We start from the raw sequence: 11,360 nt of genomic DNA on the forward strand, positions 1-11,360 counted from the left end.
GTTGTCATGGCATGTCCCCTCGGGATCCTGAGCCCCTCCCCCCAGCCAGGGGCGTGCGATAAACCCGCCAGCCCGCGCCGCAAGCTCCTCACGCCACCTTGTTCTCGTTGAGCTTCACAATGTCGTAGTTGAGCTTGGCCGCGATGGTCACCCACACCTGGCAAGCGAAATCAGTGGTGCAGGAACTTGACCGCAACGCATGCACATGGCCGATTCATGACCGTAGCTGTGGCCAGGCACCCAATTGTGTAAGGCCACAAGCCCCGTAGTGGTCGTGTGCGACCACTCTTGCCCGTTGCGCACCTGGGTTGGGGCAAACAGCAGGCTGGCCAGGGGCGAGATGGGGTTGAAAGCCGCGATACTCCCTGGCGTGGGGGGGAATGTGAGGCAGTGGGTGAAGGCCCGACGGTTTGTTGGGCAGACAATCAGCCCCGTTGAGGCCGGCGCTGCCGCCAATGTCAGCGTGGCGCACCGCTCAGAAGCCGAGCGGGAGCATTGAGGTGCTGCCCCCGCCCGGGGGATTTGCAGGGTGTGGCCCTGCCAGGCGTCCGCTGGACGACTGCGCGACCCCTGGCGTGCCTCCCACCGCGCCAGGCCCCTCAAGGCTCACCCGCGATGCTCAGCCAGAACGCGCCCATGACCTTGAGGCTGGGCTTGAGCTGCCGCTGGCCGAAGAACACCCCTGGGGAATGGGCGAGCAGGGCCACATGCAGTCAATGGGCGTGTGGGGGAGAATAGCATGCGGTCAGCCGGCGGAGGGATCTTTGCAACTTTGGCTAGGCAACCCCGCCTGACACAAGCGCCCTGTACTCATCAGCAACGCCAGAGTCGCCCTTCAAAGCATGTGCGCTGATGTTCGGGGGCATGGAGCAGCGGCGTGGATCTCAGCAACCCGGGTGAGCAATGCCACGGACCCCCGCTCCAACGGCGTGTGCACGTGCGCTACAAGAGAGATGTGCGCGGCCTGCCGCGGGCTTTGCGGGCGCAGGCGTGGGCACCCACAGTTCCAGTAGTTGCCCAGGGCCAAGTGTGTTCCGAAGAGCAGCAGGGGGAGCGTGAGCGCCTGGTTTGAGGGCGCCTTCTTGATGACCAGCCACAGAGACACCTGCGCATGGAATGCGTGCGAGTGTGTTTATGTATGTGCTCGTGCATCTTGTGTGTGCACATACCTTTACCGCATGTGTGTCGTGTGCAAACTGAATGTGTGCTCTGTGTGTGTGTGTGTGTGTGTGTGTGTGTGTGTGTGTGTGTGTGTGTGTGTGTGTGTGTGTGTGCGTGCGCGCGCGTGAGCGCGTGAGCATGCATGCATGTGGATTGATGTGTGCGTGCGAGTGCACACGCGAGAACATGAGCAACCAACTGGGTGCACACGTGTTCGGAGGATCGGAACTGAGTCTTATACGCCAGCCGCAGGCCGTGAGGCCAGCTGGACCAACGCAGGGCGGGCAGGGACCGGTGCACGGGTGCCACCGGAGCGGCGGGTGCAGGGCCGCCCCTTGCTGGGATGAGTAATGGCAAGACCCACCGACTGCAGCAGCTTAAGCGGGATCCATACCTGATGATGAGAAAATCGAGCGGGATGGCGGGTATCGGCAGCAGGTGGTGGGGTGGGGCGCGTGGGCGCTCGCGGAACCGCGGGTCCACATTGGGAGGCGCGTGGAGGACGCCAGGCACAGGGGCACACGCGCGGCACCTAGGGGCCTCACCGCGGGGAACACCCAGTTGGGAGGCGTCCAGCTGCGCAGGTGGGAGGGGGCGCGCGAGTTCATGCAGGGATTGGCGGCGTAGCCGCACCGCAGGCAGCAGTGAAAAAAGGCAGTCGCCAGGCATCTCGCGCGCTACCGTGCACGCGCCACACGCGCCCCTGCTGCAGATGAATGCATGTGAGGCACATGGTGCAGACGCGTAATCGTCGTCGCCGCCCTGCTCACTTGGGCTTCTTCAGGACCTCCTTGTAGTAAGTGTTGTCATACGTCGGCACCAGCCGCTGCACACCAAACACCACCACGCCCGCGCCTAGGAGGCCCAGATCGGCCCTGCGGTGCGAAGAAGCAATCGAAGATATGCATCAGCAAGCAGATGGAGGTGCCGGCTGCAGATTCGTCAATGAGCACGCGGCGATGCCGCTCGGGGCGGCCATGCGTGGTGCTGCCGCTGCTGCTGCTGGCGCCACGCATGTGCTCCTTGTGTAAGTTGCAAGCACGGTGGAGTTTCACAGTATCAATTTGAAGCAAGCAGGCCCACTTTGGGAGGCTCTCCAGCCCCTCGGGCTGAAAGCGCTTCGCCAGATCCTTGACGAAGCTCATTGTCAACAGTTGCTCCTTGCGTCGACCACGACGATACAATCCTACACGTAAAAACAACTGAGAATCAAGACAGCAACGCTCTACAGATCATCACACCGACTGAACAGTGCAGGGTGAGCAACGGCAGTGTCAGCAACCGCAGGGCGGCGGGGCGCCCACCAGGTGCTAGATGCACAGAGGCAATTGCAGTTTTACAGAGTTACAATAGTTTCCCAGGGGACTTTCGCAAGTACGTAGTCAGTAAAAGCCTACTCCCTGCAGTGTTCAAAAGGCTCACTTATGCAGCGCGCCCTGTGCACTCACGTATGCCCCACCCCCCCAAACCCAAGGCAAAGCATCCCCTCAAAGCAATCGCAAGGCGCGCCCCCAGGCCCGCATCGCCGCTGTGGCCCTCGCACGCCGAGATTTGCGGGCGCACAAAAGGAAGGCTGAGGACGGACCAACGGGCGAGCGGGGACCTGCGCGCCCGACGCACCCAGTAAGTAAGATGGCAAGCGGGGGGCGTGCTCATGGGGCCGCGTCCAACGGGCGCCGCGCATCGGACGTCCCAGTAGAGCCTGCGCGTCACGGCTGGCATAGCTTGGGAAGGCTGGCCTGATTGGGTGGCGCCCGCCCGTGCGCGGTACGCGAGGAACAGAGTGTAGCGCCAGGGGCCGTAAATGCGCTCCTGTCGCGCCAGTCAGTCAGTAGCAGATCGTCTCGTGTCGTCATCGGCCGACCGCGGCGGCAAAAGCTGCCGCTGCGGCCGTCAACCCCTGCGCGGGCGTCATCACTGTTGTTTGTCACGGCATGACGCTCTCCCACGTGTTGGGAAGCAGGGGCGTATGCACGGCATTCAGGGGTGTGCCCCCAGGCGGCGGGGCACCCACGTCAGGGCTCGCCGGCGTGGAGTGCAGGCGCGCTGGGCGACCGCAGTGCCCACGCCAGCCTGGATGTCACACAAATTGCGAGCTCATTCAGCGGTCTGGGAGGTGCTGAAGCGCATTTTGAGGGGATCTGAGCGCTCGGAATAGGGCAAAGCCCATGGGACAGGCAAAAACGGCGGCCGCAAGCGGGGCCGTGCGCGTATGTATATAAGTGGCCGGGTTGATATGATAAGGGTTGAAGGCTGCATGCCCCGCGCCGGTGGTGCAAAGCCTGCGGGCGCACATGCTAGCATGTGTGTGTGTGTGTGTGTGTGTTTTGCCGCACGCCAGCGCGCACGGCAGAGGCGTAGAAAATGCCGAGGTTAGGGTTTGCTGCCCGTGCACTGTGACGGCGAGCAATAGCGCAGCAACGTGCGCGTGTGCGCACGAAGCCGCAAGGAGGCAGTGATAGGCAGCAAGCGTGACAGTCACATGGCTTCAAGAACACTACCTGGTTGAAAACAGGCGTGGCAGCCGACAACGCACGCCGCGTTCAGAGGCGACCGGTGGCAATCACGGCGCCTGCCGCCACGCTTCATCAAGCACAGCCATCGGCATGCTGGTGATGACGTTAAGGCACGGCTAGTTTGCCGCGCCAACCCTGCTGTCATTGCCGCCGCACAACGCACCCTCGCAAGCAAAAAGAAGCTCTGCAATCTCCACAGCAGTCCCGAGCAGGCCCCGGCAAAGCCAGCTGGCAAGCTGTACACGCTTCAATCGCACAGCGTGGACGGGCTCCGGCCTGCGCCCCTGGACGCAGCAGGGAAGCACGCGTCCGGCGCTGCAGGCGCCGCGACGTGTCAGGAGCCCTCTTTGGTGCGACCTTGAACCACACGCGGCCGCCAGTGCTGCGCAGGCGACGGCCCGGCGCCGCTTGGCCCGGCCGGCGCGTCGCTGCTTTGCGGTCGCCACAACCTTGTGCATGCACCCATGTCGCAGTCCCCAATCGATGGCAGTGCAAGTCTCGAAAGGGGGCCGCCTGCAACCAGCGTGAATGACAAGCCTCGGTTGCGCATGCACGTCGCTGGTGGATCAGCACGTTGCTGGCAAGCGTGGCAGGTCAACACAGCGCAGGTGCAGCGGGCCAAGGCGGGGTCTGAAGCCACGAGATGGCACGCTTCGTTTTCTGGGAAGCGCGGCGGATGCGTCTGGCAAGACGCATCGTGCCAAACGTCCCACTGTAACTGCCGCTATGGGTTCTGCCCCTCCTGCAGCTGCCGCGAAAACTGCTGCTGCGGCTGCTGGTGCTGCTGCTGAGGCGGCTGGCACGGCAGGTTTTGTGGCTGCTGCTGCGGCGGCTTGCCCTGCGCCGGTGATGCGCCGCGCCGCTGGTCGCGGGCGCGCTCGTCCACCTCCCTGGACGCAGGCGCGATAGGTGCGCCCCCCTCCTCTCGGCCCAGCTGGACTCGTCCAAGCTGCTGTCCCAGCTGCGCCATGTTGGGCGGCAACCGCGGCCCGCGGCCGCCAGCGCTGCCGCCCCCGCGCGGTCCCACCCCGTGCTGCTGCCGTGGCATCATCATTGGTGCCTGCTGCGGGCCGTGATGCGACCCTGCCGCTGCAGGCCAGCCGCCCATGCCGCCCAGGTAGTATGGAACAGGCATGTACCCATATGCAGGGTGGTACCAGGCCGCCTGGGTGTACCCGTAATAGGGCGGCATGTACGGCACAAAGTGGTCGCCCATGCCGCCGCCGCCGCCGCCGCTGCCGCCGCCGCTGGTCCCGCGCCCCGCGGCGCGCGCGGGAGACTGCCCTCCAGCCGCGCTCCCTCGCATCGGCGAGCCCGCGGCCGCCGCGAATGGCACCGCCACAGGGCTGTACGGAGCGGGCACGGCGTGCGGCACAGGCACGTAGCCGTGGGGCACCTGGAAATACGCGCCGCCACCGCTGGGCCCCCTTGAAGGGCTCCAGCCGGCAGCGACCGCCGCCGGCGGCCCCATAATCGGGTACGCAAAGCCTGCGCCAGCGCCTGCGCCGCCGCCAGACGAACCCGCGGCCTCAGCGGCCGCCTCCATCTCCTCCTTGGGTATCGCGCGCTTCAGCTCCACCTTCTTGCCGGCGATGGTGTGGGAGACGACCAGGCACTTCTCAACCGACATCTCGTCTGAAAAGGTGACAAAGCCAAAGCCCCTGGAGACGCCCTCGCGGTGGACAATCTGGGAGGCGAGAAGGTTTGGGAAAAGATCACACACACACCAGCCTTGTCGTGCTATCAAGACCCGCTTTTAGCCCATCATGAAGTGCTTTCTGATCATTATCAAAGATGCTCAAGCAGTTGGCCGCTGCCCCACGAGCAGTGTGTGTGTCTGGTGCCAACAGCCTTTCCCCTCCAAAATCCTTGAGTTGGTGGCCCCACCCACCACGGCGTCCTCAATGGTGCCGAATTGCGCAAAGTGCTCCACAAACTCCTCGGTGCGCAGGCTCCTGCATGGTGATAAGTGATGGGGCGGCGAGGCAGCGAGGCGGGCCAACGCATGCATCTCAAAAGGGGCTGCTTTGGGCGCCTCGTCCGCAAGCGGACGACCAAAACCCTTTAGGCTTTGCCTGCCCTGCCCTCTGGACAATGGCAAGCAACTTGTGCAGCAGTGCCTGATATGAGTATCTCATGGGCTGCAAATCAGTCAGAACGCTTACACGAAAGAGCACCACCTGCACCCCGCACCTCGTGCCGCCCACAAACAGCTTGCGGGTGAGTCGTGTGTTGCCACCGAGGTGCTTGGGCACCGCGGCTTTGACATCTATGCGGCGGTTGTTGATGATGTGGTCGCGCTGCTGCGGGATTCATGCCAATATGGGTGATGCCGGAGCTCTCAGCACAGGTGCCGCACTGGTTTTTTTGTTAGCACTAGGGTCCAGTGCCTTGAGTGCGCTTGTGTCTGGGGCACGGCTCTGCTGCCACCGCGCTGCGGTGCTGCCCTGAGCAAAACATGAACGCTCCAACAGTCACGATGGGCTCAGCGGCGCGTTGAGCCGTTGAACTCACAGGCCAGGTGGAGTTGCAGGTTCGTTCTAGTGCTGAACGCAACCCTAACCAACCCCTGCGCCCCTTGCAACCACCCACCTCGAGAAAGCGCATTGCGCTGGCTGGGTCGCGGAATGTAACAAACCCGTAGTTCTTTGTGTCCATGACAACAGCGTCAGCCACCTCGCCCCTGCGACGAGTGAGCACTGTGGTGTGAGCCGCCGAGCACTGTGCGCGACGGCGCCCTCAACCGCGGCACGCGATGCAGGACCCACCATCCACTGCAGTGAGCCTCCAGTTGCTGTGACGTGATGCTGTCATCGAGACCTCCAATGAAGAGCCGGCCCTGGAGACGCAAGGGAGGGGGTTGAGGACAAGAGCGGAGGAGCGAACCGCCTAGGAAGCAGGACGCGAGCAAATCGCTGCTTGCCTCTTGAAAGCGGCTCCTCGGTGCATCTGAGTGCGAGTCCTCCTCCAGGCTAGCAGAGCCCCTCATGGCAGAAATGCATGCGCGGGAAGTGCGCGCAGATCAGCGTCGTCCGACGCTGGCCTATGTTGAAGCTGAGAAGTATGTATACGGGAGAAACTGGGCACCGCCGGTGGCGCAGTCCTATTATCCTATAATGCGAGAGCAGTGGCCCAAACACAGCTGAAGGCCTAGCACGGCGCAAAGATACGTGCTAACAATTATGAACGTCTAAGGGTCCCCCTGGTCGGGAGTGGTGTAGGGCAGAAGCTGGTTGTGAGCGATACTCGGGAGTGCTATGGGTGAGTGGTCGATATGTATCGCTATGTATCGGAAGCTGACGGAAACGCAGTAGCATCGAAGGAGATGCAGTTTCCTAACTCTCAGGCTCCACTGTTGGCGCTCCCCGACACTGCCTTGCTGGGCGCCAACGTCATCGCAGTAAGCAGGCGGTGGGCGCCCACCACCAAGTCGCTCGCAGCAACGCAGTCACACCTTTGATGATATGGATGTTATGAGCCAGGAGAGTATGTGTGATGCCTCTGGTAATGCGCCGGCTTCTCGTCCCTTCGCAGGACGGGCAGGCGCCCTTGCGGTCACACCCTCGTTTGGCAGCCAGGAGGCGGCTGTCTGCCCCTGCTCCTGCCCACACCCGCATGTCCCTCCCTGGCCTCACGCACACCTGTCCAAGTGCCCCAACATCGTAGAGCCGTAACGGTCTCTCATCGCCGCGGCATATTACACCGCCTACGCAACGCCCCGGTGCACTAGCTGTGCAAGCCGCCAACCACAGGGATCGGCATCACAGCTCATCGTGGCCCAGGAACCCTTGCTCCGCAGACAGGTCCTGCAGCAGGTCCGCGCACAAGCCCACCAGGTAGTGGCGGTAAGACGGGTCGCTGCCGTCTCCGAACTCCCCCGGGTCCTCTCCCTGGTCCTCCCCGGCACTTTGCTCCCCTCCGCCACCCTCTCGCGGCTTCAGTCCCGCCGCCTCTCTCCGCGCCTCCTCAGCCGCGTCCTCCCCAGTGAGCAGCGCCGCCTCCAGTGCCACCAGCGCCTCCCGCAGCACCCCCTCCGCTCCCATCGCCTCTAGGGCCTCGCGCCCGTCCTGTGGCCGCTTGGCCAGGATGGTGTGCAGCGCCAGCAGCGCCGTCTCCTGGGCGCGCAGGCTCTCGGCCGTTTGCAGCAGCTGCAGCGCCGCGCCGGCAAACTGCGGCAGCACGCCAGCTGCTAGACGCTCGATCTCCGCATTGCCTCGGCCATCCTCCTGCTGCTGCTGCTGCTGCTGCTGCTGGCTTGCGTCGCTGCCGCCGCCCTCGTCAAACGTTGTCAGCTCCAGCAGGTCGGTCAGCAGGTGCAGCGCCTTGGTGCGCACGCGCTCCGACTGCGCCGCACCCGGCGCGGCCGCCGCCTCGAGCTGCGAGAGCCCCGATGCGGCGTAGAACGCGGCGCGCGCCTCGCGCGAGCCGCGGACGACCGTGCCCAGTGCGTACAGGCCCTTGGCGGCCGCCGCATCGTCCCGCAGCTGGGTGATGGCCAGCAGAGCGTGTGGGATGCGCGGGTGCAGCGACACAAGCTGCCGGATAAACTTGAGGTTGTTTGAGGCGGCCGTGCCGATGACGTGTGCCGCGGCGGCGCGGATTGGAGTGGGGTGGGGTTCGGCCAGGAGGGCGACGACGGGCGCGAGGCCGCCCAGGGTGTGGAGATCTGCACGTCGTGGGTGTGGTGCAGGTGGTATGTAAGCTGAGACATGTGGAAGGTTGGCGTCCTGGCCGGGCCGCAGAGACATGAGCGGCACGAACTGATGAATTGTGCAGAAGGGGTTCGCGCTTGGAGAAGCGGGCGACCCGTCTCGCCCTTCCTGCGCACCGCGCCCGTGCCGGCCGCTCAGCCGCCCACGTAATCATAGTCCCCCCAGGACATTCTGTTTCGCTGCATCCCACCGTTGGCGTTGTCTATCGGCTCAACCAGGCGCTGCAGCTCCTCCAGCGCCGCCAGCCGGGCTTCTGGAGCTGCGGCCCCATCCTGCAGCCCCGCGATTGCCTGCTTCATCAGCCCAGCCTCCGTCGGCAGCGCGTTGACTGCATCGTACAGCTGCAGGCGTCAGCGACGGGGGCACGGCAAGGCACATGATGGGACATGAGCCATACACGGGCCCCAGGGAGATCGGCCCCACGCCTGTGTTGCGGCGCTCCTGGCCATGAATGCTAGATTGGGGTGGGACAAGAAGGCGGCCCCCACACCAGCTCTGATTCACCTCAGCCTGTGTCGGTGCCATCCGCAAGCACTGCACCCACCACTTTGACGCGCTGCTTGCGCTCCAGGAAGTCCTTGACGACCTCCTCCTGCCCCTTGTCTTTGCGGCCTGCGCGGTCGGCCAGGACTGCGGGGTCGCTGTTTTCTATAGCCCAGTGCAGCAGCGACTCCTGGGGGTGCGAGGAGGAGAGGGATTTCACATGGGATGGATAGTGCAGCATCGGCGTCGGCTGTCCGCGTCGCATGCCGTATGTGGAGCCAGTGCAATGTGCTGTCCCTGTGCGGCAGCAACGCAACTGGTCAGCATGCGCAGTCCTGCCGGTGTGGCCTCAAAAACACACCATCTCCTTTGCCTGTTGTGCCTGCTCGTCAGTGTGCGCAGATCCCAGGTCCACTGCCTCCTTGACTAGTTCCTGTTCAAATTCGCTGGAGCGCGGCGGCGTCCCCGCCGCCGCTGCTGCACACGCCCATCCAGTGAGGAGAGCAGCTGCGACCAACAGTGTTGGGAGCAACCGTGCGACCTCAACCCCTGTGCTTGGCGCTGCTCTCAGCTTGTCAGCCATCGCACTGCTCCTCATGAAAACCTGCGGAAGTCAGATCTGTCAGCGTGCGACTTGTTTATAGAGGTAACAGAAGATGGCAGATAAGTCGCGATTGAACGCTGCACATTGGCAATATGCTACTGTCGCATGAAGTGCCTGGCAACACGGTGTCCAGTACTGTAATTCGAGCTGCCGCGGGCTTCATGGTTGTCACGTTGATTTCGTGCCTTTCTTTGGATTACTTCAAACGAGCATGCACCATCACAGCTTGTGTCTTTTCGCAATGCCTCAGTCACGGTGCTGATGTCACCCAACCGACAACAGCAAGCAGTGCTGCTTGCAGAACAGTGTGTTGGGAAGGGTCAAGTTCGTACGTAGGATGACATCAGAGTTTCAAGCAGTGTTCAATGAGCACAAAACAGGAATGGGCGTGTTTCTTCGACCACCAGCGTTGTATGCGTGCTTCACCGTGTTGGGGATTGTGTTACTGGGACGAGCAGGGTCATACGATCTGCGTTCGAGGTGATGTGCTTACTAGCCGTGATGGCCTCCCAGGTGCATCATGAGGCCACACCAGCAGCTTCTGGGCTGACAGGCAATCAGCCACCATGCACTCCGATGTGTTGCTCTTGGACCACACCTTGCACCAACCTCGCAACGGGTCAAAAGGAGCTATCACATGGCACTGCACATACATTGTTGAGAGCAACGTGCTCCGCATGTCTGGCTGTCATGTATCATGCCACACAGCAGTGCACAGTGCAAGCAAGGTCAACCTGCAGGTCAACACGTCATGACCATGCTGCAAATGGGCAACAAGGAAGCAACGCCGCTTGCTGCCACACAGCATAGACAGCATATCTATATGCATAGGCGATTGCCACTGCCATCCGGGCGTTCGCGTTGCTGGCGGTAGCGCCCCAAGGTGAATGGCGACACTGGCGGGGCACTACCCTGGGTACCCCACCTCTGCTACGTGCGCTCGAGGCGCACATGCGCAGCATGCAGTGAAACTTCAGGCGCGTTAAATTTCCAGGCACTTGTTATTCGTCCCAAGGCGCCTTTCTACTGGTGCATGAAAGTCTTCGAGTTGGCCCGGCGATCGGCAGCATGCAGTCCCTCCGCAGCTCATCCTCGTTGGGCTCAGCAGCCCCATTGACGCGGCCCACCCCGCCTCGGCTGTTGGGCGCTGCCCTGGCCACCATGGCCAGGACTTCATTGTCCTCCACCCCCCGCGAGTGAGTGTGGGTGTCGTGACGCATGAATTACTCTTGTGATACCAAATCAACATGTTAGTGGTTGTCAGGGGTGCTGTTGTGACAGTTGCAGCTGGTCGCTGCCCGAAAAAATCTCCTCCCGCTCGTTCACGCGCTGTGATTACAGCACACAAGCTCATAGGCATCATATCGACGTGACCTGCGCGGGAGCAACAGCCCTGCACACGGTGAGCCTATTTCGGGAACACTAGGCACTTGCGATCATCAGCGCGGTCCTAGCCGGTAAACGCGCATCGATCGTGCTCCAGTCTGTGTCTTAAACGCTTTATATTATTATTGGGTACTCCGCAGTACGATCCCACGAGCGAAGCCAGCATGGCCTCCATTTCGGACAGCCCCGCCTGGAAGGCGCTTCAAGAGCATGTGGCGGACGTCGAGCAGACGTGAGTGTGACCAAGTTACATTGCTGGCCGGCTGTGTGCGGCCAGCTAAGCAGCGATGGCATCAAGAGCAAGTGGGCTGGACCTCTCGGGCAGCACACGGCTCGAGGCCGCGGCGCGATGCCCGGTTCATTTACAGCCAGTGGCCATCTTCAGCGTCGGCATAGGCCCCTGGGAGGATGCCATTTAAATGCAGTGTTGCCGTGGCACCATGGCGCGTGCCCAGATGGCGCTGGGCGCGTCACGCCGGCGGTTGGCCTGTGGGCAGC

The 11,360-nt window shown here is 62.9% G+C and overlaps 4 protein-coding genes across 4 annotated transcripts in view; 1 reads left to right on the plus strand and 3 right to left on the minus strand.

Moving 5' to 3' along the window:
• Positions 1–88: 88 nt before the first annotated feature.
• Positions 89–2,306, minus strand: MNEG_1014 (tryptophan-rich sensory protein; the record flags this gene model as incomplete). The annotated part of the gene is made up of 8 exons (XM_014050506.1): positions 89–157; positions 304–365; positions 611–682; positions 1,003–1,105; positions 1,526–1,555; positions 1,707–1,737; positions 1,932–2,036; positions 2,245–2,306. 8 exons carry the CDS (start codon positions 2,304–2,306, stop codon positions 89–91), a joined length of 534 nt encoding a protein of 177 aa, XP_013905960.1.
• A 2,095-nt stretch (positions 2,307–4,401) lies between these two features.
• MNEG_1015 (putative RNA-binding protein) lies at positions 4,402–6,335 on the minus strand (the record flags this gene model as incomplete). Its single annotated transcript, XM_014050507.1, has 4 exons — positions 4,402–5,364; positions 5,569–5,632; positions 5,871–5,980; positions 6,270–6,335. 4 exons carry the CDS (start codon positions 6,333–6,335, stop codon positions 4,402–4,404), a joined length of 1,203 nt encoding a protein of 400 aa, XP_013905961.1.
• A 1,103-nt stretch (positions 6,336–7,438) lies between these two features.
• Positions 7,439–9,455, minus strand: MNEG_1016 (hypothetical protein; the record flags this gene model as incomplete). The annotated part of the gene is made up of 4 exons (XM_014050508.1): positions 7,439–8,343; positions 8,580–8,730; positions 8,934–9,062; positions 9,234–9,455. 4 exons carry the CDS (start codon positions 9,453–9,455, stop codon positions 7,439–7,441), a joined length of 1,407 nt encoding a protein of 468 aa, XP_013905962.1.
• Positions 9,456–11,026: 1,571 nt separating this feature from the next.
• MNEG_1017 (glucose-6-phosphate isomerase) overlaps positions 11,027–11,360 on the plus strand; it is a gene marked incomplete at both ends in the record, with an annotated part of 8,017 nt that continues 7,683 nt past the window's right edge. Inside the window, one exon of the mRNA XM_014050509.1 lies at positions 11,027–11,094. Within this exon, the coding sequence (XP_013905963.1) occupies positions 11,027–11,094 (68 nt within the window). The remainder of the gene's footprint in view (positions 11,095–11,360) is intronic.

Source organism: Monoraphidium neglectum, assembly GCF_000611645.1.
Source record: "Monoraphidium neglectum strain SAG 48.87 unplaced genomic scaffold scaffold00094, whole genome shotgun sequence".
Lineage (NCBI taxonomy): Eukaryota > Viridiplantae > Chlorophyta > Chlorophyceae > Sphaeropleales > Selenastraceae > Monoraphidium > Monoraphidium neglectum.